At 43.3% G+C, this 27,039-nt stretch overlaps 1 protein-coding gene across 7 annotated transcripts in view; it reads right to left on the reverse strand.

The window, feature by feature from the left end:
* Positions 1-27,039, reverse strand: part of LOC124720389 (zinc finger protein ZFP2-like) — a 201,001-nt gene that overhangs the window by 161,487 nt on the left and 12,475 nt on the right. For 6 of the 7 annotated variants that reach the window (XM_047245727.1, XM_047245726.1, XM_047245725.1 and 3 more), the window contains exon 4: positions 17,309-17,398. In XM_047245727.1, the coding sequence (XP_047101683.1) occupies positions 17,309-17,398 (90 nt within the window). Of the gene's footprint in view, positions 1-9,310; positions 9,433-17,308; positions 17,399-27,039 lie in introns of those variants that run through there. The other variant, XM_047245729.1, reaches the window with a different exon arrangement.

Here is a 27,039-nt window from a genome sequence, read left to right on the forward strand (position 1 = left end):
CGGAAGATGATGTACCGCACCCAATGGTCAAAATATACCTCTCAAAACACTCCTGCTTCCGTTGTTTGATAAGTAGGTGAACATAGGCATGGAGCCATTTGAAGGCTATGAGGTGCACCAGAGAAGGGTGCCACTTATGCCGCTGTAGAGCTAGCCAACGCTTCTCAATTGCTTCAGTGACTTCCGGCGACCACCAAGGGACTGCCTTTCGCTGGGACACCCTGAAGAGCGAGGGATCGTGTTTTCTGCCACAGAAACGATTGTTGTAATTACCTGCTCAACCATCACATCGATGTTGCCGTGTGGGGAAAATTCGATGGTGACAGCAGAGGCGAAAGTTTCCCAGTCCACCTTGTTTGAAGCACATCTGGGCAGGCGCCCATGGGCCTGACGCCAGGGCAGTGGCAGGAAGATGGGGAAGCGGTCAGTACCGCACAGGTCGTCATGTGCTCTCCAGTAGATAGATGGGAGAAGTCTTGGGTTGCCAATTGATAAATCAATGGCCAACTAACTACCATGAGCCACACTGAAATGTGTGGCAGCCCCAGTATTTAAGAGGCAGAGGTCGAACTGAGACAGTTAAGTTTCAACGTCTCTGCCTCAGCCAGAAAGCATGGTGCCTTTGGATTTCTCTCACTGGGTTCCCTGGCTGGGAGAACTTCAATGATTCAGTCTCCAGGACTGAGTATCAGCGTGAAGCCCTATGACCAACTGCTTTTGGGCTCTTCAACAAATGGTGAGTATCATCTTTCCCACTAGCAGAAACCTGGGATGTCAGTGACCCAAGTGACCCCTTCCTAGCAAGAGGATCCAAAGAAGACTTACGTTTCTCCAGCTCAGAAGTGGGTACCGATATCCAGAACAGTTTGTGTGTGTATGTGTATGTGTGTGTGTGTGTGTGTGTGGGGGGGGGGGGAGGGGGGGTTTGCTCCCATAGTAGGTGGTGCGGGACCAACAGGAAGGGAAGTGCCCTGCATCATCAAGGGGGCAGGTGTAGGCTTCTGGTTCCGAGAGGAAACAACTGTTCTCATAGTGGCTGTGTAAGAGGTCATAGCTAAATGATGTAGGTGCTCCAATTTCCTCTTAGCCTCAGTCGGTCCAGGGTCTTATATTCCACGAATTTCCTCTCTTCCTGTAAAATCCTCACGATCAAGGTGAATAAGGCTCTCCACAGTTGAAACAGATGGGAGGCAGGGCACGTGGAGTATTGGGATGTGATGGACATTCACAATATCGACGTGTGACATTGGAAGTACAGCAGGCAGACATATGGCCACTTCCGGCACTTAAAGCAGCTCATCGGGGGATGTATATATGGCTTGACATCAAAGCAGTAGAACATCACCTTCACCTTCTCAGGCAATGTATCACCCTCCAAGGCCAAGATGAAGGCACCAGTGGCCAACTGATTCTTCCTCGGACCCCGATTTTTATTTGTTTTTTTTTTGTTTTGGTTTTAGGACGCAAAACTGCTATGGTCATTAGCGCCCAGCCCGTGACTTAGGAAACAGTAAAAAACCGAAATTGAAAACCAGCAGCAATGGGAACAAAGTCATAAAATTGGAGAAACTAAAAGCAGAAGGAAGGCTTAAAAATCCACTACAGAAAGGGGTTGGTTGTCCCCAAAAAAAAGCTTCAAATGACTGACGTCATTTCACTGGCACTAATAAACTGGAGAACATGGTCGGCTGAGCGTGTGTCATCTGCTAAAATCGACGATAGATCAGGCGATAGCTGTAGAAGAGAGTGTAACGGATTAAAATAGGGGCATTCAATTAAAAGGTGTCTTACGGTCCACAGCTGAGAGCAGAGGGGACAGAGTGGGGGAGGATCGCCGCTTAAAAGATGTCGATGGCTAAAAAGACAGTGCCCTATCCAGAGTCTAGTTAAAATTACCTCCTCCCGACGACGCGTTCGGGAGGAAGAGGTCCAAGCGCAAGGAAGAGCTTTCACTTCCCGCAATTTATTATGGGGAAGTGTTGACCAATGCGCGTGCCATAAGTGAACAACACGACATAAAACGCTCCATAGATCGCCGAAAGGAATTGATTGAATAGCTGGCCAAAGAAGAGAGACTGCAGCGTTGGCTGCAATATCGGCCGCCTCATTTCCACAGATACCAACGTGTCCCGGGAGCCAGAGGAACGCCACCGAGACGCCCCCTAGGTGGAGCAAGTGCAGACAGTCCTGAATCCGGTGGACCAGAGGGTGCACAGGATAAAGAGATTGGAGACTGAGGAGAGAGCTGAGAGAATCTGAGCAGATAACGTACTGTATCCGCTGATGGCGGCGGATGTAGTGGACAGCCTGGAGAACAGCATAAAGCTCCACAGTATAAACCGAACACTGGTCGGGAAGCCGAAAGTGATTTGGGGTGTCGCCAACAATATAGGCACTCCCTACACCTAACGATAATTTCGAGCCGTCGGTGTAAATAAATGTAGCGTCCGTCATTTGTGCACATAGAGCAGCAAATGCCCGACGATAAACAAGTGTAGGGGTACCATCCTTGGGAAATCGACAAAGGTCACGGAGCAGGCAAATCCGGGGATGGAGCCAAGGCGGTGCTGTACCCCAAGTTGTCAAGAAGGTTTTAGGAAAGCGGAAGGAAAGAGAATGGAGCAGTTGCCGGAAGCGGACTCCCGGGGGTAGTAGGGATGAGGAGCGGCCTGCATACCCTACATCAAAGGAGGCGTCGAAAAAAAGGTCATGGGCTGGATTAGCAGGCATGGAAGACAGATGGCTAGCATAACGACTCAGAAGGACTGCTCGCCAATTGGACAGCGGAGGTTCAGCAGTCTCAGCATAAAGACTTTCCACAGGGCTTGTGTAAAAAGCTCCAGACACTAAACGTAATCCACGGTGGTAGATAGAGTCGAGACGCCGAAGAATAGACGGCCGAGCAGAGGAGTAGACTATGCTTCCATAATCCAATTTCGAGCGCACTAAGGCGCGATAGAGGCGGAGAAGGGCCACTCGGTCCGCTTCCCAGGAGGTACCATTCAGGACACGGAGGGTGTTAAGGGATCGCAGACAGCGAGCCGAAAGATAGGAAATGTGGGAGGACCAGCACAGTTTTCTGTCAAACATAAGACCCAAGAATTTAGCGACGTCTGAAAACGGAAGGTTGACAGGACCTAGATGTAAGGAGGGCGGAAGAAACTCCTTACGTCGCCAAAAATTAACACAAACGGTCTTACTGGGAGAGAAACGGAAGCCGGTTTCGATGCTCCATGAGTGGAGGCGATCGAGACATCCTTGAAGACGTCGTTCAAGAAGGCTGGTCCGTTGAGAGCTGTAGAAGATCGCAAAATCGTCCACAAAGAGGGAGCCCGAGACATCAGGAAGTAGACGATCCATAATTGGATTTATGGCAATGGCAAACAGTACAACACTCAGCACGGAGCCCTGGGGTACCCCGTTTTCTTGGGAGAAAGTACGTGAGAGAGTAGTGTTCACCCGCACCCTAAATGTGCGCTCTGCCATAAAGTCGCGAAGAGAAAGGGGTAGCCGACCCCAAAAGCCCCAAGAGAACAGTGTGCAGAGAATGCCTGTCCTCCAACAGGTATCGTATGCTCTCTCCAGATCAAAAAATATTGCTACTGTTTGGCGTTTCCAGAGAAAATTGTTCATGATGTAAGTGGAGAGAGCAACAAGATGGTCAACTGCAGAACGATGCTTTCGGAATCCGCATTGGGCAGGTGTTAAAAGATTGCAGGATTCCAGCCACCATGCTAGACGGTAATTCACCATACGCTCCAAAACCTTACAGACACTACTTGTGAGAGAAATGGAGCGATAGCTAGAGGGGAGATGTTTGTCCTTTCCAGGTTTCGGAACAGGAACGACGATAGCTTCCCGCCATCGTCTGGGAAAAGTACTGTCGGTCCAAATTCGATTATAAAGGCGAAGGAGGTAACGCAGACTATGGGTTGATAAATGCAGCAACATTTGGACGTGGATTCCATCCGGTCCTGGGGCAGAGGAGCGAGAAGGAGACAGTGCATGTTGGAGTTCCCGCATGGAGAAAACAGTATTATAGCTCTCGCGATTTTGAGAGGAGAAAGCAAGAGGTCGCACTTCCGCTGCACGTTTCTTCGGGAGAAACGCTGGCGGGTAACTGGAAGAGCTCGAAATTTCAGCAAAGTGCTGACCCAACGAGTTCGAAATTGCGACGGGGTCCACGAATCTATCATGCGCGACAGTGAGCCCAGAGACCGGGGAGAAACTAGGCGCGCCTGAGAACCGTCGAAGCCGACTCCAAACTTCCGAGGAGGGAGTGAAGGTGTTAAATGAGCTAATAAAGAATTTCCAGCTTGCCTTCTTGCTATCGCGGATGACACGACGGCATCGCGCACGGAACTGCTTATAGCGGATACAGTTGGCCAAAGTAGGATGGTGGCGGAAAACGCGAAGAGCACGTAGCCGCTCACGTATGGCATCACGGCATGCCTTGTTCCACCAAGGAACTGGGGGGCGCCGGGGCAATTCGGAGGTGCGTGGTATTGAATGTCCCGCAGCTGTAAGAATAACGTCGGTAATATGGGTGACCTCATCGTCGACGCTGGGAAAGTGACGGTCATCGAATGTCGCTAGAGACGAAAAAAGTGTCCAATCAGCTTGGGCAAACTTGCAGCGTCACGGGCGCTTGTATGGCAGTTGAGGCTGCAGTCTAAGGACACATGGAAAGTGGTCACTCGAGTGTGTATCACCAAGGGCGAACCATTCGAAGCGACGAGCTAGCGGAACAGTACCGACCGCAAGGTCCAAATGAGATAAATTTGTCGTGGAGGCAGATAAAAATGTAGGGACCCCAGTGTTGAGGCAAACTAGATCCGCTTGGTGGAAGACGACTAGCAATAGTGAGCCATGTGGACAAGGATGTGGAGATCCCCAAAGCGGGTGGTGGGCATTGAAGTCCCCAACCAGCAAATAGGGGGGGTGGAAGCTGACCAAGAAGATGAAGGAGATCAGCTCGTGCCATTGGTGTGGACGATGGAATGTATACAGTACAAAGAGAGAACGTGTATCCGGAAAGGGAAAGACGGATGGCGACAGCTTGGAAGGAAGTGTTTAAATCGATTGGGTAATAATGGAGAGTTTCATGGAGAAGAATCATGAGTCCTCCATGTGCTGGAGTGCCTTCAACAGAGGGGAGATCATATCGGACGGACTGAAAATGAGGGAGAACAAAGCGGTCATGGGGACGCAGCTTTGTTTCCTGAAGACAAGATGACCGGCGAATAGGATCGTAAGAGGATCAACAAATCATCCCTACTGGCTCGAATACCGTGGATATTCCAGTGGATAATGGACATAGGTTGAACAGAAAATGGAGGAAAGTGACCAAAGTTGCTGTCAACTCCAAGACTGCTCAGAGCTTGCGACCGACAGCATGGAATGGCATTCAGCTGAAGGCAGAAGATCCTGATCCATAGGTTGGTCAGGAGCAGCTCCTGCCACCATCGATCGGCCGGTTGACCGGCCACCAGCAGTGTGCCTCGGCGACACAGAAGACGGCCAAGGGCGATTTCCGCCAGGTGGTGCTGTAGATGGGACACGCCTTGGCAGAGAAGGAGAGGAACTGGGTTTCTTTGTAGCCTTCTTGGAAGTATGATGTTTAGATGAAGGAGGAACCGATGGTTGTGAAGTTGCGGTACGTAAAAACTCTCCACGAGTATGCTCTTTTTTCTAAGTCTTGGTGTCTGACTTTCGGGCTCGAGATTTAGCAGAACCCGACGAAGGGTGAGCCATAGAGTGGGCAGGCGAAAGTGGTGAGGTTGAACGGGCGATCTTTGTGCTGGCCGATCTGACGACCGTGGCACTAAAGGTAAGGTCGCAAGTCTGCGTGGCCGCCTCCTTTGTTGGCCGAGGAGAAGCAAGGACAGTGCTGTATTTTCCTGTCTGAGGCACGGTGGGCTGTCGACTGGCGAATAATTTTCGAGCAGCAAAGGTCGACACCTCTTCCTTCACTCTTATTTCCTGGATGAGCTTTTCGTCCTTAAAAACGGGGCAATCTCGAGAGGAAGCAGCGTGGTCACCCATACAGTTGATGCAGCGAGGGGATGGAGGTGGACAAGCACCCTCATGGGCATCCTTGCCACACGTAACACATTTGGCTGGATTGGAACAGGACTGGCTGGTGTGATTGAACCGCTGACATCGATAGCAACGCGTAGGGTTTGGGACGTAAGGGCGAACGGAAATTATCTCATAGCCTGCTTTGATTTTCGATGGCAGTTGAACTTTGTCAAATGTTCAGAAGGCAGTGCGGGTTGGAATGATGTTCGTATCAACCCTTTTCATAACTCTATGAACAGCCGTTATGCCCTGGTCAGACAGGTAGTGCTGAATTTCTTCGTCAGACAATCCATCGAGGGAGCGTGTATAAACGACTCCACGCGAGGAATTTAAAGTGCTGTGCACTTCAACCCTGACAGGGAAGGTGTGGAGCAGAGGAGTACGCAGTAATTTTTATGCCTGGAGGGCACTGACTGTTTCTAACAACAGGGTGCCATTCCGTAATCTGGAACAAGACTTTACAGGACCTGCAATAGCGTCGACACCTTTCTGAATAATGAAAGGGTTGACCGTGGAGAAGTCGTGACCTTCGTCAGACCGAGAAACAACAAGGAACTGTGGCAACGATGGAAGAACTGTCTGTGGCTGAAACTCAATGAACTTACGTTTGTGAACAGACATAGTGGAAGGTGAGGAAACCATTGTGGAAGAATCCCCCATGATTACCGGCGTCCCCCATGGCGCGCTCCTCCCTTGTCGCGGCCCTCACTGAGGGCACTCCCGCCTTAGGTGATTGTTCACACCTCAGGTCACACCTCCCGACAAACGGATGGAGGGACCAATCGGCACTTTCGGAAGGTATCAGCTCGGGTAATCACCCCTCCCTGGGCCTGGCCGTTACCAGGGGGTACGTATGTGTCCTACCTGTCTACCTGGGGCGGGGAATTACGCGTTACCCCGTCACCGGCTACGCATGGAAGTGCGTGGGTTGGCCTTCAGACATGCACAGGGAGGAAAAAAGAGAAAGGGAAAGGAAAGAAGAGGGGTCTCAAACGCCGCAGCAGAGAAAAGGGCAAAGAGAAGAGGGAAGGAAAAGAGAAGGACAGAGGAAGGACGAAGACTTGCAAGTGTAGAAAGCAAGGAATTTGTAACAGTTTTGAGCGTCCGTCTCCGGACGTAGGCACAAACCATACTCCCAGAGCGGGAGAAAGGGAAGGAAAGAGCCAGAGGTGAGGAGGGGGGGGGCGAAGATGGGGGACGGGGAAGGATGAGGAAAGGGAAGGTATGCAGCCCAGAAAGGAAGGAGGGCCACATTAGCTCGGGGTCCCGTGCTCGCTACGCACGTGTCCACAAAAGAGTTGTGGACCCCCTGGGGGGGTCGGACCCCAATGAATGCAGCAGATGAAATGAACACATCGCCGCTCTAAACTGGCATGCAGCTCGTTTTCAGACTGCAAAACTAGGTCTACATCTACATTTATACTCCGCAAGCCACCCAACGGTGTATGGCAGAGGGCACGTAATATGCCACTGTCATTACCTCCCTTTTCTGTTCCAGTCCCTGTGGAATGTAATACCCTGGACCAGATTTAAGATCTTATGGAGTGTGATGGAAACAGAAACATCCCCCAATTTGTTACAAGCGAGTTATACCTGTGATTGGGCAGAGGATGCTGTTTTTGTAAGGACTGACCCAGAGCGCATTTTGGACAAACCCTCCACCTTTCTCAACTTGTCACCCAAATGCTCCACGAAAAATTGAGTTTTCATGGACATCAAAGATTCCCCGCACATACGAGGTACTGAGGCGAATATGCTTCACTGCCATCTTTAGCCTGGCGTTCCTGCCATGATGTGGCCAGGGAGGGGGACGATTTGGGCTCATATTTCTTAGCATTGAAGTTAGACTTTTCCCACTGAAAGACTGCTGGCAGCGGACCACCAGCATGAGATGACATACTACACATCATGGCGTGTCATCTGCCCTGATGCCACCAACCCAATGCCACCCACACCGAACAGGGGCCCTCCCCACAGGTGCCACCCAGCCTCAGCAAGGATCACCTGGCAGGATGGTCATTGCTGGGAGTCCCGATGCCCTAGGGAGATGGCCGTCTACTCCATGGCATATGTGGGGAGTTAATGGCGCAGACATCAGCAGAGTGATCCCTGTGTTGTAGGGGGATGCTGCAACCAACAGGGTACACACACACACTGGACTAGATACCGTGCTGGATATGAGGTGCAAAGAAGTCCATGGTCACCATAGGCACAGAAAGTGACGCTGCATAGTGCATGGTGGAAATGCACCCAGGAGTGTGTCTCACCCAAGATATGCAGAATGGGCAGGACTGCAATGCGATGACGAAAAAGTGTTAAGGATCTCAATGCACGATGGACATGATGCACCATGTAAGGCACCCTTCCCCACTTGGCTCGCTCTTCAGGAAAATTTAGAAAGATGGTCAAACCAGATGGGGGACCATCACAAAGGCCAAGACATAGGAGACTCCTTTTAGTCGCCTCTTACGACAGGCCGGAATACCTCGGGCATATTCTAACCACCGGACTTGCAGAATTGAGGGGTGGGGGGGGGGGGCAGAAGTGATGGTGTGCTTTAGTCACTGAGCAGGAGAAGTGGGTGAGGAAGTTGCCCAACAAGCTGCGAGAGTCTTCCCTTGTGACATTGAATGATGGAGGGATGTAAGTGGTGCAAAGGGAGAAGGTCAAATGAGGAACGGAAAGGCGAACTGGAACAGCTTGAAGACGGGGAGTCAGGGAGACGGCTTTACTATGAGCATCATCCGGTATGAGCAGCTTGACTCCCCAATAGATGAGCTTGGGGAAAGTAAAATCAGACCAGGAAGAGGTGCAAAATCTCAATGCAGTTATGAGGACACAATTTTGTTCCTGAGAGCAGAATACAAGTGGATGCTGCAATCCTAAAAGCCACCCTAAATCCTCTTTGTTGCATTGAAGGCCACGAACATCCATTCAGGGAGTCATGATAAGGAAACAATGAATGGATGTCACCTCAGAGGATGCCGATTTCCATCCTGTCATGACTCACTGCTACAGGGCACAGAGCCACGGCAATTGTGTTCCATTTAGTCTACAGACGTGTCGGCTTTGTTGTGCAGACAGCTTGCAGAATTCAATACAGAGAAATGGTTAGTGGTGCACAGCAGAGACACAAAGGCCAGCCAGGCCAAGTTATCACGTGGCGACACCACCAAAGAGGCCCTTTGAATTGGCGAAGGAGGTCATTTGCCTTTCTTGGACTTCTTCGGACCTTTCTGGCTAGCAGATGAAGACTCAGGCTGTGGTTGGCAGTAGAGTCATACGAGTTCTTCACGGGAGTATTCCTGCTGTCCTTCCTTGGCTGCCGGTTGTATAACTGGTGACTTCACCCTGTGTGGCCAGAGTTGGAGAAGGAATGGCCATTATTACCATAACACTGGGTAATTTCACAACCTCAGAGTAGAATTTAAGGTCTCAGGTTTGCATGGAGCGAGATTTAGCAAGAACAGTACTCTAAGTACCAGACAGCAGAAGACAGGGTTTGAGACTAGCCAGTAACTTTCGAGCGACCAGCTAAGGTACATTTCTGTTAGCTAGATCTCCTGGACACCCCACTCATCAAGATACATGGGGCTATCTCAAGAGGAGCAGCATGGTGGCCATTTCTGTTTATACGGTAGGGAGGAAGAGAACAATTGCCCTTGTGTGCATCCCCACCATAGGTTAAACATTTGGCCAGGTGTCAACAAGACATTCTAGTGATTGAAACAATGACACTGGTAGCAGCACATCAGATTCAGAATACATGGTTGGACTGTGATAACTTCATAGCCTGCTTTGATCTTTGACGGAAGCACCAATCTATCAATGGTGAGAGAGAGAGAGAGAGAGAGAGAGAGAGAGAGAGAGAGAGAGAGAGAGAGTGCACGTGCATGCACACTAAGGAGGCACCTACTTTTTTCATCACCAGATTGACGGCAATGGCACCCTGGTCAGAGTGGTATGTTTGGATTTCGGCCTTGATCAGACCATCCAGCAACCTACTGTAAACACCAACCAGAAAGAGTTCAGAGTTCTATGGGCCTCAACACGAACAGGATGTCATCGAGAAGCAAAGCAGCAAGCAGTCGTCATGCTTGAGAATCAGGAGCAGTTTCCAAAAGCAAAGTGCTATTCCAGAAAATGAGAGCAGGACATCACAGGGCTTGCTGTTGCATCAACAACTTTCTGAATTAGAAACAGATTTACTGTTGTGAAGGACTGACCATCTTCAGCAAGTGAAACCATGAAGAGTAGACAACATTCCATTAGAACTACTGATAGCCTGATAGACAGGCAAAATACCCTAAGATTTCAAGAAGAATACAATAATTCCAATTACCAAGAAAGCAGGTGATTGAAAATTGCCAAGCTGTCAGTTTAATAAGTCACAGCTGCAAAATATTAACACGAATTCCTTACAGATGAATGGAAAAACTGGTAGAAGCTGACCTCAGGGAAGATCAGTTTGAATTCCATACAAATGTTGGAACATGTGAGGCACTACTGAACCTACAACTTACCCAAATCTGCATCACCTGTATCTACATGCATACTCAGCAAATCACGTGTAAGTGCCTGGCAGAATTGAACTTAGAAGATAGATTTCTGAAAGGCAAACCAACATGTGTAGACTTAGAGAAAACTTTTGACAATGTTGACTAACACTGTGTCAAATTTTGAAGGTGGCAGGGGTCAAATAAAGGGAACAAAAAGGTATTTACAATTTGTACAGAAACCAGATGGCAGTTATAAGTCAAGTGGCATGAAAGGGAAGCAATGGTTGGGAAGGGAGTGGGACCGAGTTGTAGCCTATCCCTGATGCTATTCGATTAGCATATTAAGCAAGCAGGAAAGGAAACAAAATAAAAATTAGGAGTAGGAATTAAAAACCATGGATAAGAAACAAAAACTTCGATGTCTGCCAATAACATTGTAAATCTGTCAGAGACAGCAAAGGACCTGGAAGAGCAACTGAACGGAATGGACAGTGTCTTGAAAGGAGGATATAAGATGAACATCTACAAAAGCAAAACAAGCATAATGGAATGTAGTCGAAGTAAGTCAGGTGATGCTGAGGGAATTAGATTAGGAAATGAGACACGTCAAGTAGTAAAGGAGTTTTGCTATTTGGGGAGCAAAATAACTGATGATGGTCGAAGTAGAGAGGATATAAAATGTAGACTGGCAATGGCAAGAAAAGCGTTTCTGAAGAAGAGAGATTTGTTAACATCGAGTATAGATTTAAGTGTCAGGAAGTAGTTTTGAAATTATTTGTATGGAGTGTAGCCCTGTGTGGAAGTGAAACATGGACGATAAATAGTTTAGACAAGAAGAGATAGAAGCTTTCGAAATGTGATGCTACAGAAGAATGCTTAAGATTTGATGGGTAGATCACATAACTAATGAGGAGGTGTTGAATACAATTGGGGAGAAGAGGAGTCTGTGGCACAACTTGGCCAGAAGGAGGGATAGGTTGGTAGAACATGTTCTGAGGCATTAAGGGATCACCAATTTAGTACTGGAGGGCAGCATGGAGGGTAAAAATCGTAAAGGGAGACCAAGAGATGAATATACTAAGCAGATTCAGAAGGATGTAGGCTGCAGTAGGTACTGGGAGATGAAGCTTGCACAGGATGGAGTAGCATGGAGAGCTGCATCAAACCAGTCTCAGGACTGAAGACCACAACAACAACATATCAATATCACTCTTGTTCAAGGCATTGCAAAATAAAATCAGTTGAGAGAAATGGTTTGTGCATAATCTGCCTACATCATCAACACCTTTTGTTGATAGTGCTCCCAAATGTACTGTTGTTGATGAGAAGCTTACGCTAAAATAAAAAAGAGGAAATTATTGGCTTCAGCATCCGTAACTGGAAGTTAGTGAAAAATTTGAAAAGATAGAGCATATAAAGCCAATACCTCTCAATAAACCAGTTGGCCACATACAAAAACTTACACGTTGACAAAAACATACAGGCATAAAATAATTAGGCTGATAACTTCTCACTGGCACTTCAACCAAACAGAATTGATATGGGCCTAAATTGAAGATTATGTTGCAAAACATTGATGAGACAAGTAAAAAAGGTACACTGTTCAGTTGGGGAACTCACTAATTAAGCTGTTAAGAAAATCACCACAGATTTTGTGGTGTATTTACCTGCAGAGCAGATTGTATTTTCATTACTAAGAAGGCTTTAATTGGCGACTACAATCAAATGAAGTGCACCTCAGGAATTCAGCACTAGTGACACTAACGAAATGTTAATTTTTTGTATCATAATTGTCATAATTAGAGGGTAGTGATTGATGTTATCACTACTCTTCTTACTTTCAAACTTAAATTTCCTTACCCGTACCAAAATTGGTAACTTTCTTGTTACATGGATTTGTAATGTTTGATCAGAAAATGTAAGGCCATGTTAACCGTAAATCCTGTGCTGTGTTTCTCTCAACAAAACAGATGGCTGATACCTTATCACATGAGCAGAGCATCACACATAATATTTAATTTAAATTAATCTTATGTTAGACATGTCTGACAGAGTTTGGAGCTGTTGAAAATAAGATATATTCTAAGTATTTTGTTAACACAATTGGGTCTTTTGAACTCAGTAACAAAGTTTCCCTATGACTGAAATTTTCAGGAACATTAGATAATGGATTTTCGAAAATATTCAGCATATAAAACTAAAAATTTATTGCCACAAACAAATCTAAAATGAGAATGTAGTGCAACTCTTCCAGAACCCACTTCCACCTTTTTACACTGATTAGTATGCAAATTAGGGTGTGTTCAATGAAATGTCAGATCATACGAACAGTCAAGGAAGAATAAGGCAACTGCATTTTGCATCTCCATGTGTTCCTGCTCTAGTATCAATACCAAAGTACTTTTGGGGACAGTATAGATGACAAGCCTCAGTTTTAATTTTACTGTAGATTGTGATTTTACACACGATCATTTTCATAATTTCAATGTTATTGATCTACTAATGTTCTAGTGCTTTAAATTCAGCTGTAGCTTGTACCCATGTGTCAACAGTTCTCAACCTGTTTCCTCAGGTAATGCTCTACAGACCAACTTTCATGCATGCTATGGACAACCATTTTAGCTCTGGAATTTGCTATGACAGTGCCAAGCACAGATTTTCCCATTCAATGTATCACTGTTAATTTATCAAGTATTATGTTGAACACACTTGAACAATGATCATGTTTTTCAACACCCTCACAGTGCTGTGCAATCATTGTCTCTGAGTACTGTGATCTTTAAGAAATGGGTTCCTTATTCTCTCATAATAAATGTGTGATTACAGTCCATATCCCTGCCTATTAATATCCAATTCTTTGTACACCTACATCTACACCAGACTAGTCACCCAATGCTGCATGGAAGAGTGTACAACTGGTACCACTACATCCATTACTTCACCTTTTCCTACTCCATAACAAGGTGGTGTTTGGGGGAGAACAATTGCCAAAAAGCATCTATATTAGCTCTAATGCCTCCTATTTTGTTGACACACTCATTTTGCAAGATATATATTGGAATAAATAGTACATTGTCCAAATCTTGCTGTGTACTGAATTACACTATATCCTCCTCAAAAAAGGACTTCTTTCTCTACTAGTTTAGAGTTGCAAGTGCGTGATGAGGTTCCACTATTGACTATGTAACTAATATAAAAATTAACTACACTATTTAAAGTTCTTATTTGATATGTGTAATAGTAGCATTTTTCCCCAAGTGACATGGAAACATCTGACTAGTTCACTACCTGATGTCTTAACACTTACCATATCATCCTGTCCCTTCTTTTAGTCAGCATATTCTGTACATTTCTTTCCTTAACAGTTCTACTGAGGACTCCATATTCCTTGTAAGTTCACTTAATTTTCAATGGCATTCTCTAATCCCACATCTGAAATGTTTCAGTTCCCTTCTTTTCATTTTCCAATCACGTCTACCCAGTAAAAATTCCAATATTCACCACAACTGATCTTAGTCCACAGAGCTGGATACTGTTACAAAGAATAGATTTCTACTAAGTGTTACAAATTTTTGTAAACAGCATTAAATTTGACTGTTTGCTTTCCCGGCAAAGACTGTTGAAGGTTTCTTCGGTCTCCAGCTGGGTGGTAGCATTGATATCTTGCAACGTTTTTGACAAAAAAGGAGATGAATGACATCAGAGCCATGATCAATTCGGCTGGAAAAGAACTTTACACTGCCACAATCGCAGTCCTCAAGAAAGAACTGAATTTTGCCCCTATCCCCAGAACAAACCTGAAACGAGACATTATAGTGGTGTGGAAGAAGCAGTAAGGGCTTCCAAAGGAGGAAGCAGAGGAAGTCAGGTGGGAAACTTCCAGAATAATCGACAGATCTCAGTTGCCTACAAATAATGTATCTGCGGAAGAACGAGCAGCTCTCTGGTCCCTTTGAGATGACAGTGATATAACGATCCTACCAGCAGATAAAGGGAACGCCACAGTGCTACTAAGCACTGTCGAGTACCGGTAGAAAATAAACCTGCTGCCACAACACGAGGCCTATAAGAGACTGAAGAAGGATCCAAGCCTGACGATGAGTAGAAAGATGATAGCTCTGCTGCAGAAATCTGGCTTACCTGAGCCAATAAAGAAGTGGCTGTACCCCAGAGTGCCAGCAATACCACACCTCTATGGACTCCCTAAGATCCATAAGGAAGGGGTACATCTCGACCGATTGCAGACTCCAACTCTCACAGTTAAGGACTTGCTAAATGCCTAGCAACACTGCTCCAACCCTTTGTTGGACACTGCCGCCACCATGTGAGAAACTCAGCCAAATTCGTAAAAATACTCAGGGACATGCTACTACAAATCGAGGACCTACTCGTGAGCTTCAACATGACGCCGCTTTTCACGAAAGTGTCCTTCAAGTCTCCTTGACACTTTTAGCCCAGCACTTTGAACCACAAAGTCAGCCTCTTCGAACAAGCACTAACAACAACCAACTTTCAGCACCACAGGGAATTCATCGAACAGATTGACAATGTGACCATGAGCTTTCCACTGACTCCTGTGAATTCAAACCTCTATACCGAACATTTCGAGGAGGTGGCCCTTCAAAGTGCCAGTCAGAAACCAAAGCACTTCTTCCGCTATGTCGATGACACTTGTGTTATATGCGGACATGGCAAACAGGTGCTAGATGAGTTTCAGGAACACCTCAACAGCATCCATCCTAACACCAAATTTATAATGATGGAGGAAAATTTATGCCTCCCCTTCCTTGATATTTTAATTAAGAGGAAGGCAGATGGTTCACTAGGCCATGCAGTACATAGGAATAAGACACACAGACCTATACCTTCATGCAACAAGCTGCCACCATCCAGCACAAAGACAAACAGTACTTAAATGGCTCTGAACACTATGGGACTTAACTGCAGTGGTCATCAGTCCCCTAGAACTTAGAACTACTTAAACCTAACTGACCTAAGATCATCACACACATCCATGCCCAAGGCAGGATTCAAACCTGCGACCGTAGCGGTCGTGCAATTCCAGACTGCAGCGCCTAGAACCCTCGGCCATTCCAGCTGGCCAAACAGTACTTACCACACTGGTACGTAGGGCGCATGCCATCTGCAACTAAGACAGCCAACCATCCGAGCTGCAACACCTGAGGGAAGTCTTCCTCCAAAATTACTGCAGTGAAACGCAGATCAACAGGGCACTTAAAAGGAAGAAGGAAGCAGTGAGAACCCCAGATTATGATGAAGTAGGAGAAACGACTCGCTTTCCTGCCGTACACAGTTCCGCTCTCAGCCAAAATTGCACTATTTCTTGGCAAATATAATATCAAAACCGTTCTCCAATCACCACCAATGACAGGGAGCTCCTAGGTACTGCCAAAGACCCGCTGATCCTTAACACACCAGGAGTATAAAGCATACCATGCAAATGCATAGAACAATACATTGGGCAAACACAGCACTGTACATCTAAACGCTGTGACGAACATATCACATGTGTATGACTAGGCCACACAGAAAAATCAGCCAAAGCAAAATACAGCATAAATGAAAAACACACTTTCAACTTCAAAAATACAAAGGTACAGTGCCGAGCACCTGGCTTCTGGTAAAGCATTATCTAAGAATCCATAGAAATAAGGTTTCACAACAATCTGGTCAACAGAGATGAGGGATCTCAACTCTGTGCAGCATGGAACTCTGCGATAGCGGGAGTCCATCGGCAGCTTACCCGTCAACGTCCTCTGCCAGGGACTTAGACAGAATGCTTACACCGAGAACCAAACATGGCTGCCAAGGGCGACTATTATCACCATCACCGTGTGCACGCCACTGGTCCACCGCGGCTACCCAAGGTCTAGTGGAGGGGGGTGACCGCACATATAAATAACCCGCTCTCAACCAATCTCGACACTTCGCCATAAGATGGGTAGTATGACAATTCCTGAAATGTTGCGAGATATCAACACTACCATGCAGCTGAAGACCTGAGAAACCATCAGCATTAAATTTAGTACACTATGGTGATAATTAAATGAATACTGAATTTCACAGACTATCACTAATGTGCTAAATTTAATGCTGTTTACAAGGATTCTTGCTATGACAATGTTTTCTCTTTGCAAGCAGTTTGGGATAAGCAATGTTCCATTACACTGTAAATTTATGTCATGCATACTGGATAAACCCATTGTCTACACAGAGCAAACATAATTCCAGTAATGCAGTATGTTTTTCATTAAATACTTCAGAGAAAAGAAATAGTATGACAAATACCATACTTATCTGATAACATACTGCTTACAGTTGATTGCTTTACCTCCTACATCTTACATATTTTCTATTATAGAACTCTAACAGAGACAAATAAATTGACAGCTGCTGCAAGGAAGGCATCTTTGGTACATTTGTTCCAAGAACGAATTTGAGGCATTCATTATTTACATGTACAATAAAATTACTGTGGGTTACTGTTAATAAACTTATGTTTCCCACAAGTTTCATTCAAATACCATTACACAACAGAACAATATACCTACAGCCAATTGAAATACTATAAAAATTCTGGACAAGTGCTAATATCCTAGGTTTTAATGATTCATCATTTATGATCATTGGAATTTACTGCACCCAATGCATCTCATGATATTCATACAGTACTTCATGCACAATACATCACTGATGTGAGAACTTACATCACGCTCAATGCCATCCTCCTGTTTTAGTTCTAGGTCTTGCTTTATATGGAGACTAGGCATTACAATCTTTAGCGGACCTTCAAGAAACTGAAAAAAGAAAGAATGGCATATTCAAAGCTTCTGTTCTTGTGTTACACATCAAGTGGGGCTAAAAAGCTATTGGTCACATGTATTCACTAACTGGCATTAGGTAACAAGAAAATGTGTCACATTAAATTAGATTTACTTTCATTCCAATTTATTCATACTGGGGAGGTCCTACAGGATGTAGGAAATGTCAGAAAAACATGACAAACATCTGAAATCAAAGTTCTGTTTACTTTGGAGGTAGACACATCAGATATCAACCAAACAGAAATTATTTCATCCTTGCCAAGCAGCTACTACTACTACTACTACTACTACTACTACTACTTCCTCTCTCTCTCTCTCTCTCTCTCTCTCTCTCTCTCTCTCTCTCTCTCCTATAAATGTGCCAAGGTGAAGGCTCCAATAAGAACATTTTTTGATTTTATGATGATCTCAGCTCCCTATTTTCTGACCTATGTTATTCAGTGGAAGATGATAGGGTACCTCTGCAAAGCCAATGAGGGCACTATGGTCAAGAAGAAACTAAGCAACTAGCAGGTTATATGCAGAATGCATTTTTTAGGTCAGAAAACCACCTGTAAAGACAATAAGCACGTAAATGCAGATCTAAGTGTGGGTCACCAAATTTTGGTACTGAGGAAAATACATGTCTAATGTCACAAAAACTAATGCAAACCTGAAGTAAAAGTAAAGCTTTCAACAACCTGGTGTTAGTTATTAACACCTTAGTGCTCTGTTAGACATTGTCTTACTGGATGTGGTACACCACTGGCTTCCTCCAATATTTGAACTCACTGACACAGGAAGTTACATGAGGACCTAGAGCTTCACACTGGAATGGAAACTGTCGTTTTCCACATAGACAATTTCCATGTGAAAAAGTGACAGATGATGCCTGGGATGGAACCCAGAACACTTAAATTTTTAACCTCACACCCATTCAATAAGCAATCGTCTTACTCTTAGAAAAGTGTATATGCATTCAAGACAAGATCCAGAGTTTCATTAACTAACAGTAGCATTGTACACAACACGGTAGGAAAACTAGAAATAATTAGCTACAAAATCAGATATTCCATTCCAAGGACCCACTAGAAAGATGCACCACAGAACAGAGGCAGTAATACATTATCATGAAAAATCAGTACTGGGCAATGAGATAAATCTGCATTTATCTCATTGCATGTTACTGAAATTTGCAATCTGCATGCAGGTAAGTATCAAATGTGAGGAAAAAATAATTCTGAAGTGTCAAATGTGATGTGGAAAAGGTAACTATTTGAGTTCCAACATCCACCCACCATAGTACATTAATGCTTAAGAAATAGTCTGGTAAATATTGTATACAAATGAAAATACTTTATCATACTGCAGTGACAGGATATATATACATGTCAGCTACATAATTGAAGATGCATGAATTCAAACAGTGAAAAAGATTAGGAGGAAAATTACATCAATAAAGTACAACATGACATGAGGTTGACCAAATATAGACAACATGAGCCATGCTGTCCATTTCATTGAAGACATTTAGAGAATCCATGGAAGATGTAGATCTAAATTTTGAGACGACAAACTGAACTCTCATCTCAAAATCATGTCCTGTGACATTAGCACAGCTGTGAAAACAAAAATTCCTGTGAAAATCTAGAGACATGTTTTCCCAAAATTAGCCTGTGTAACTCTTTAGAAAAACCACACAACAGGAAAATATTTATTCTGTTAGTAATAGACAAGCACAAAATAATAAATTCTCTAAATACAGAGATTGGAACATGAGCACTGGACTACTGAAGCATCACAGATTGCTACTGTTAAAAACAAACTCTGGAAGACAGGAACATACTTCGGCCTAACAAACCTGGTAAAGTGATCAGACATGACATAACACCCAATAAACCTAGCATGGGGAATGTTGTGGAATACAGTGAGGACCTGCAAATGTTAACAACATTACATAGTTACATGACAGCAGATATCTGTACAGCAAATTCAAATGAAGCTAAATCACCTGAATCCCCATGGCCAACCAAAAGTTGAACATATGAGAACCACCAAGACAGCTTATATAAGAGGCCTTCCATTAATTTATAAGTAACATCATATCTTGCAAAACATGAAACAAAAAACGAAGATCCCAGAACTTCTGAACAAAAACATTAGAAAAAGGATCAAAGACATCTCTACAGCTGATAGTTGACAATGATGGAGATGGTAGCAGAACAGAAGACAGTAACAGAAAAGACATAATTACAATGCTTTGCCTTAGAAATTTTCTCCACTAAAGAACATAAAAATGCATTTCACATTTCTTACTACACCACACATACTAAAATGACAGATACAAAATTGACTAAAGTGGGGACAGGAGGGAGAAGGAAAAACCAAACTTTTTCTACACAATTGACCACTAGACCTGAAAGGGCAGCCATCAGATGAAATAAAAAAGTGGATGTTGCAGGATCACCTCTGGCAATGGAACTGTTATTTTATGGAACAGTGGCGTTTCATGGGAATAGAAAAAATGCACAGGTCATTTCAGGTTGTAAGTAGAGGCACAGCAAACATGTTTGGAGCTAAAGACCTAAACAGCAGATAATTTTGTTCTCCTATATGATTTTGGAAACAGAACAGTTCCTCTGCATGAATAAAAATGAATCCTACAGTCATTCATCAAGTAAAATTGACTGCTCTATTCACTCACTATTCTGCTGAATGCAATCAAATACAATTTTGAATACCGGGTGATTTAAGCTAATCAGAAACATTCATATAGTGATCTAGTGACTGTCTAATATTAGAGATTTGTCTAACAACAGATGTAAAAATTTATTTTGGCTGCACTGATAAGTTAAACCTGGATTTCTTGCATTTTATGGGCTGCCACCTTAACCATTATGGACACTTCCCTGTGACAATAAGAACTTGACTGTAAAGGGTATCTTGCAGATCATCCGCTTCAATTTCCTTCAGACTTACAGTATTTGGAGTTTAGTGCTGGAACATCAATTTCCTAAGCCAGCACTAGGAAGTAACCAAACTAAAAAAATGTGACTTTGAAGATCAGAAGACTTCTGAGTGCTGCCTACTACAAAACATTTCCTATTTATTAACACAATTGCTGGTAATTGGAAGAATAGCATAAAAGTGCCTTAATGAAAAAGTTGCTGGTTCGAATCTCCTAGCAGGAACTACTACTTTTTAAAAACTTCCTTGTCTACTAACAAATTGCAAATTAAACAAACACTGAATTGTAATGGTTTGGCAAAAATTACATGTTTTTTCATCATTCGACATGTTGTTGTTGTGGTCTTCTGTCCTGAGACTGGTTTGATGCAGCTCTCCATGCTACTCTATCCTGTGCAAGCTGCTTCATCTCCCAGTACCTACTGCAACCTACATCCTTCTGAATCTGCTTAGTGTATTCATCTCTTGGTCTCCCTCTACGATTTTTACCATCCACGCTGCCATCCAATGCTAAATTTGTGATCCCGTGATGCCTCAAAACATGTCCTACCAACCGATCCCTTCTTCTAGTCAAGTTGTGCCACAAACTTCTCTTCTCCCCAATCCTATTCAATACCACCTCATTAGTTATGTGATCTACCCATCTAATCTTAAGCATTCTTCTGTAGCACCACATTTCAAAAGCTTCTATTCTCTTCTTGTCCAAAATGGTTATGGTCCATGTTTCACTTCCATACATGGCTACACTCCAAACAAATACTTTCAGAAACGACTTCCTGACACTTAAATCTATACTCGATGTTAACAAATTTCTCTTCTTCAGAAACGATTTCCTTGCCATTGCCAGTCTACATTTTATATCCTCTCTACTTAGACCATCAGTTATTTCATTCCCTAAATAGCAAAACTCCTTCACTACTTTAAGTGTCTCATTTCCTGATCTAATCCCCTCAGCATCACCCGATTTAATTTGACTACATTCCATTATCCTCGTTTTGATTTTGTTGATGTTCATCTTATATCCTCCTTTCAAGACACTGTCCATTCTGTTCAACTGCTCTTCCAAGTCCTTTGCTGTCTCTGACAGAATTACAATGTCATCGGTGAACCTCAAAGTTTTTATTTCTTCTCCATGAATTTTAATACCTACTCCAAATTTTTCTTTTGTTTCCATTACTGCTTGCTCAATACACAGATTGAATAACATCGGGGAGAGGCTACAACCCTGTCTCACTCCTTTCCCAACCACTGCTTCCCTTTCATGTCCCTCGACTCAGAACTGCCATCTGGTTTCTGTACAAATTGTAAATAGCCTTTCGCTCCCTGTATTTTACCCCTGTCACCTTCAGAATTTGAAAGAGAGTATTCCAGTTAACATTGTCAAAAGCTTTCTCTAAGTCTACAAATGCTAGAAACGTAGGTTTGCCTCATCTTAATCTTTCTTCTAAGGTAAGTTGTAAGGTTAGTATTGCCTCACATGTTCCAACATTTCTAAGGAATCCAAACTGATCTTCTCCGAGGTCCGCTTCTACCAGGTTTTCCATTCATCTGTAAAGAATTCGCGTTAGTATTTAGCAGCTGTGACTTATTAAACTGATAGTTCGGTAAGTTTCACATCTGTCAACACCTGCTTTCTTTGGGATTGGAATTATTATATTCTTCTTGAAGTCTGAGGGTATTTCGCCTGTCTCATACATCTTGCTCACCAGATGGTAGACTTTTGTCATGACTGGTTCTCCCAAGGCCATCAGTAGTTCTAATGGAATGTTATCTACTCCCAGGGCCTTGTTTCGACTCAGGTCTTTCAGTGCTCTGTCAAACTCTTCACGCAGTATCTTATCTCCCATTTCATCTTCATCTACATCCTCTTCCATTTCCATAATATTGTCCTCAAGTACATCGCCCTTGTATAAACCCTCTATATACTCCTTCCACCTTTCTGCCTTACCTTCTTTGCTTAGAACTGGGTTGCCATCTGAGCTCTTGATATTCATACAAATGGCTCTCTTCTCTCCAAAGGTCTCTTTAATTTTCCTGTAGGCAATATCTATCTTACCCCTAGTGAGACAAGCCTCTACATCCTTACATTTGTCCTCTAGCCATCCCTGCTTAGCCATTTTGCACTTCCTGTCGATCTCATTTTTGAGACGTTTGTATTCCTTTTTGCCTGCTTCATTTGCTGGATTTTTATATTTTCTCCTTTCATCAATTAAATTCAATATTTCTTCTGTTACCCAAGGATTTCTATTAGCCCTCGTCTTTTTACCTACTTGATCCTCTGCTGCCTTCACTACTTCATCCCTCAGAGCTACCCAATCTTCTTCTACTGTATTTCTTTCCCCCATGCGTGTCAATTGTTCCCTTATGCTCTCCCTGAAACTCTCTACAACCTCTGGTTCTTTCAGTTTATCCAGGTCCCATCTCCTTGAATTCCCACCTTTTTGCAGTTTCTTCAGTTTCAATCTGCAGTTCATAACCAATAGATTGTGGTCAGAATCCACATCTGCCCCTGGAAATGTCTTACAATTTAAAACCTGGTTCCTAAATCTCTGTCTTACCATTACATAATCTATCTGATACTTTTTAGTATCTCCAGGATTCTTCCAGGTATACAAGCTTCTTTTATGATTCTTGAACCAAGTGTTAGCTATGATTAAGTTATGCTCTGTGCTAAATTCTACAAGGTGGCTTCCTCTTTTATTTCTTCCCCCCAATCCATATTCACCTATGTTTCCTTCTCTCCCTTTTCCTACTGACGAATTCCAGTCACCCATGACTATCAAATTTTCGTCTCCCTTCACTACCTGAATAATTTCTTTTATCTCGTCATACATTTCATCAATTTCTTCATCATCTGCAGAGCTAGTTGGCATATAAACTTGTACTACTGTAGTACGCATGGGCTTTGTGTCTATCTTGGCCACAATAATGCGTTCACTATGCTGTTTGTAGTAGCTAACCCGCACTCCTATTTTTTTATTCATTATTAAACCTACTCCTGCATTACCCCTATTTGATTTTGTATTTATAACCCTGTAATCACCTGACCAAAAGTGTTGTTCCTCCTGCCACCGAACTTCACTAATTCCCACTATAACTTTAACCTATCCACTGCCCTTTTTAAATTTTCTAACCTACCTGCCCGATTAAGGGATCGGGCATTCCACACTCCGATCCGTAGAACATCAGTTTTCTTTCTCCTGATAACGACGTCCTCTTGAGTAGTCCCCGCCCGGAGATCCGAATGGGGGACTATTTTACCTCCGGAATATTTTACCCAAGAGGACGCCATCATCATTTAATGATACAGTAAAGCTGCATGTCCTCGGGAAAATTTACGGCTGTAGTTTCCCCTTGCTTTCAGCCGTCCGCAGTACCAGCACAGCAAGGCCGTTTTGGTTAATGTTACAAGGCCAGATCAGTCAATCATCCAGACTGTTGCCCCTGCAACTACTGAAAAGGCTGCTGCCCCTCTTCAGGAACCACATGTTTGTCTGGCCTGTCAACAGATACCCCTCCGTTGTGGTGGCACCTACGGTACGGCCATCTGTATAGCTGAGGCACGCAAGCCTCCCCACCAACGGCAAGGTCCATGGTTCATGGGGGGCATTCGACATATTAAAACAAAAATTTTGATACATTCATGCGGGTTTTTTTTTTATGCTCTCCATTTTTGTACCAAAATGTAATTTTTTAACAATACTCGCATCTTTATGTAACTTTTAACTAAAAATAACTATTGGAAAAGTATGACTCAGCACGAATTAAAATTACCATTTGTTTTACATATGGAATGTAAATAAAACTAAAAGAACTGGTAGCACTTAGTGTGATCTGAACCACCAATTTTATGATTATTATAATATTGAACATCAACAAAAGCAAAACTAGGATAATGGAATGTAGTCAAATTAAGTCGGGCGATGCTGAGGGAATTAGATTAGGAAATGAGGCACTTAAAGTAGTAAAGGAGTTTTGCTATTTGGGGAGCAAAATAACTGATGATGGTCGAAGTAGAGAGGATATAAAATGTAGACAGGCAATGGCAAGGAAAGAGTTTCTGAAGAAGAGAAATTTGTTAACATCGAGTATAGATTTAAGTGTCAGGAAGTCATTTCTGAAGGTATTTGTATGGAGTGTAGGCATGTATGGAAGTGAAACATGGACGATAAATAGTTTGGACAAGAAGAGAATTGAAGCTTTCGAAATGTGGTGCTACAGAAGAATGTTGAAGATTAGATGGGTAGATCACATAAGTAATGAGGAAGTATTGAATAGGATTGGGGAGAAGAGAAGTTTGTGCCACAACTTGACCAGAAGATGGGATCGGTTGGTAGGACATGTTCTGAGGCATCAAGGGATTACCAATTTAGTATTGGAGGGCAGCGTGGAGGGTAAAAATTGTAGAGGGAGACTAAGAGATGAATACACTAAGCAGATTCAGAAGGATGTAGGTTGCAGTAGGTACTGGGAGATGAAGAAGCTTGCACAGGATAGAGTAGCATGGAGAGCTGCATCAAACCAGTCTCAGGACTGAAGACCACAACAACAACAACATAATATTATCCTATGCACTTAGCTACAGACAACTATACAATACATTTTTTACACTTGCCAGCACTCACAAATCACTCAATTGCCAAATGCATTTCTTGTTTCTACTTTTATGGAGAACAGTATCATGCTGCTTTACCAAATAATTGGCTGGCCACTGACCTTCAAATCCTGAACCTAAGACAAAAATCTATGAGGACACACAAGTGAAATCCCCTTGGCAGCCCTGGAGGCATGCTTGGTTAGGCTAATAGTTTAAGTAACTGATCCTTAAACTAGGAGTTACAGCCTCAAATCTGAGACATAGCAACAGTTTTCATCTGTTTGTTTGTATGTGTACCAATGCAGTCTCACAGAATTGTAATTTATCTTCATATAGATAATGAAGTAATTCTACAGATATACATGCTAGAACTATTGCTCCTGCTCAGAGACAGCACTTTAGACAATAGTTCACAGTCCTCACCCCAAATGAACCATGGACACTGCCGAGGCAGGGTTGCTTGCATGTCAACAACATTGAAAACAGTGTTAGGTGCAAACACAAATAAGTATTATCTGAGGAGATATCAAACTTAAACATGGATCCTCAAGAGGGGCAAAATACTTTCCAGCAGTTGCAGGAGCAGGACCTGGCCTTGTAGCATTAACCAACTTCCTGTGCCAATAATGCAAATGGCTGAAAGCAAAGCGAAACTGTAGCTCTCTCTGTCTTTCTCCTCAAGAGCATGCAGTTCTATTGCACGAAATTAGCTTAGGCAAAATATTCAGGAGGTAAAATAGTCCCCCATTCAGATCTCCAGGCAGAGTCTACTCAGGATGTTATCAGGAAAAGCAGGCCAGGCAGTCTATATGTCTGAGTGTGGAGTATTACATATCTTAGTAGGATAAGCATATATCACTAGGGGTAAGATAGATATTGCCTACAGGAAAATTAAAGAGACCTTTAAAGAAAAGAGAAGCACTTGGATGAATAACAAGAGCTCAGATGGAAAACCAGTTCTAAGCGAATAAGAGAAAGCGGAACGGTGGAAGAATTATATAGAGGGTCTATATAAGGGTGATATACTCGAGGGAAATATCATGGAAATAGAACAGGATGTAGATGAAGATGAAATGATACTGCATGAAAAATTTGATGAAACAGTGACAGACCTGAGTCGAAACAAGGCCCTGAAAGTGTACAACATTCCATTACAACTACTGATAGCCTTCGAAAGGCCAGCCCTGACAGACCTGTACCATGTGGTGACTAGGATGTAGGAGATAGGTGAAATACCCTCAGACTTCAAGAACAATATAATAATTCCAATCACAAATAAGAAAGTTTTAACAGACGTGAAAATAACCAAACTATTAGTTTGGTAATTCATGGGTGCAAAATACTAACACGAATACATTACAGATGAACGGAAAAACTGGTAGAAGCTGACCTTGGTAGAAGCTGACCTTGGGAAAAATCAGTTTGGATTCCATAGAAATGTTTGAAAACATGAGGCAGTACTGACCCTACAACTTGTCTTACAACACAGATTAAGGAAAGGCAAACCTATATTTCTAGCATTTGCAGACTTGAAGGAACCTTTTGACAATTTTAACTTCATTACTGTCTCTCAAATTCTGTATGTTGCAGGGATCAAACACAGGGAACGAAAGGCTATTTACAATTTGTACAGTAACTAGATGGCAGTTATAAAGAGTCGAGGGGCATGAAAGGGAAAGAGCAGTTGGGAAGGGTGTGAGACAGGGTTGTGGCCTATCCCTGATGGTATTGAATCTCTATACTGAGCAAGCTGTGAGGAAAACAAAAGAATAATTCGGAGCAGAAATTAAAATCCATGGAGAAGAAATAAGATCTTTGACGTTTGCCGACGACATTTTAATTATGTCAGAAACAGTGAAGTACCTGGAAGAACAGTTGAACAGAAGGAACAGTGTCTTGAAAGGAGAATATAAGATGAACATCAACAAAAGCAAAATGAGGATAATGGAATGTAGTCGAATTAAATCAGTGATGCCGAGGGATTTATATTAGGAAATGAGACACAAAGTAGTATATGAGTTTTCCTATTTGGGGAGCAAAATAACTGATGATGGTCAATGTACACAGGATA

The sequence above is a fragment of the Schistocerca piceifrons genome, chromosome 11 (assembly GCF_021461385.2).
Source record: "Schistocerca piceifrons isolate TAMUIC-IGC-003096 chromosome 11, iqSchPice1.1, whole genome shotgun sequence".
In the NCBI taxonomy this organism is placed as follows: domain Eukaryota; kingdom Metazoa; phylum Arthropoda; class Insecta; order Orthoptera; family Acrididae; genus Schistocerca; species Schistocerca piceifrons.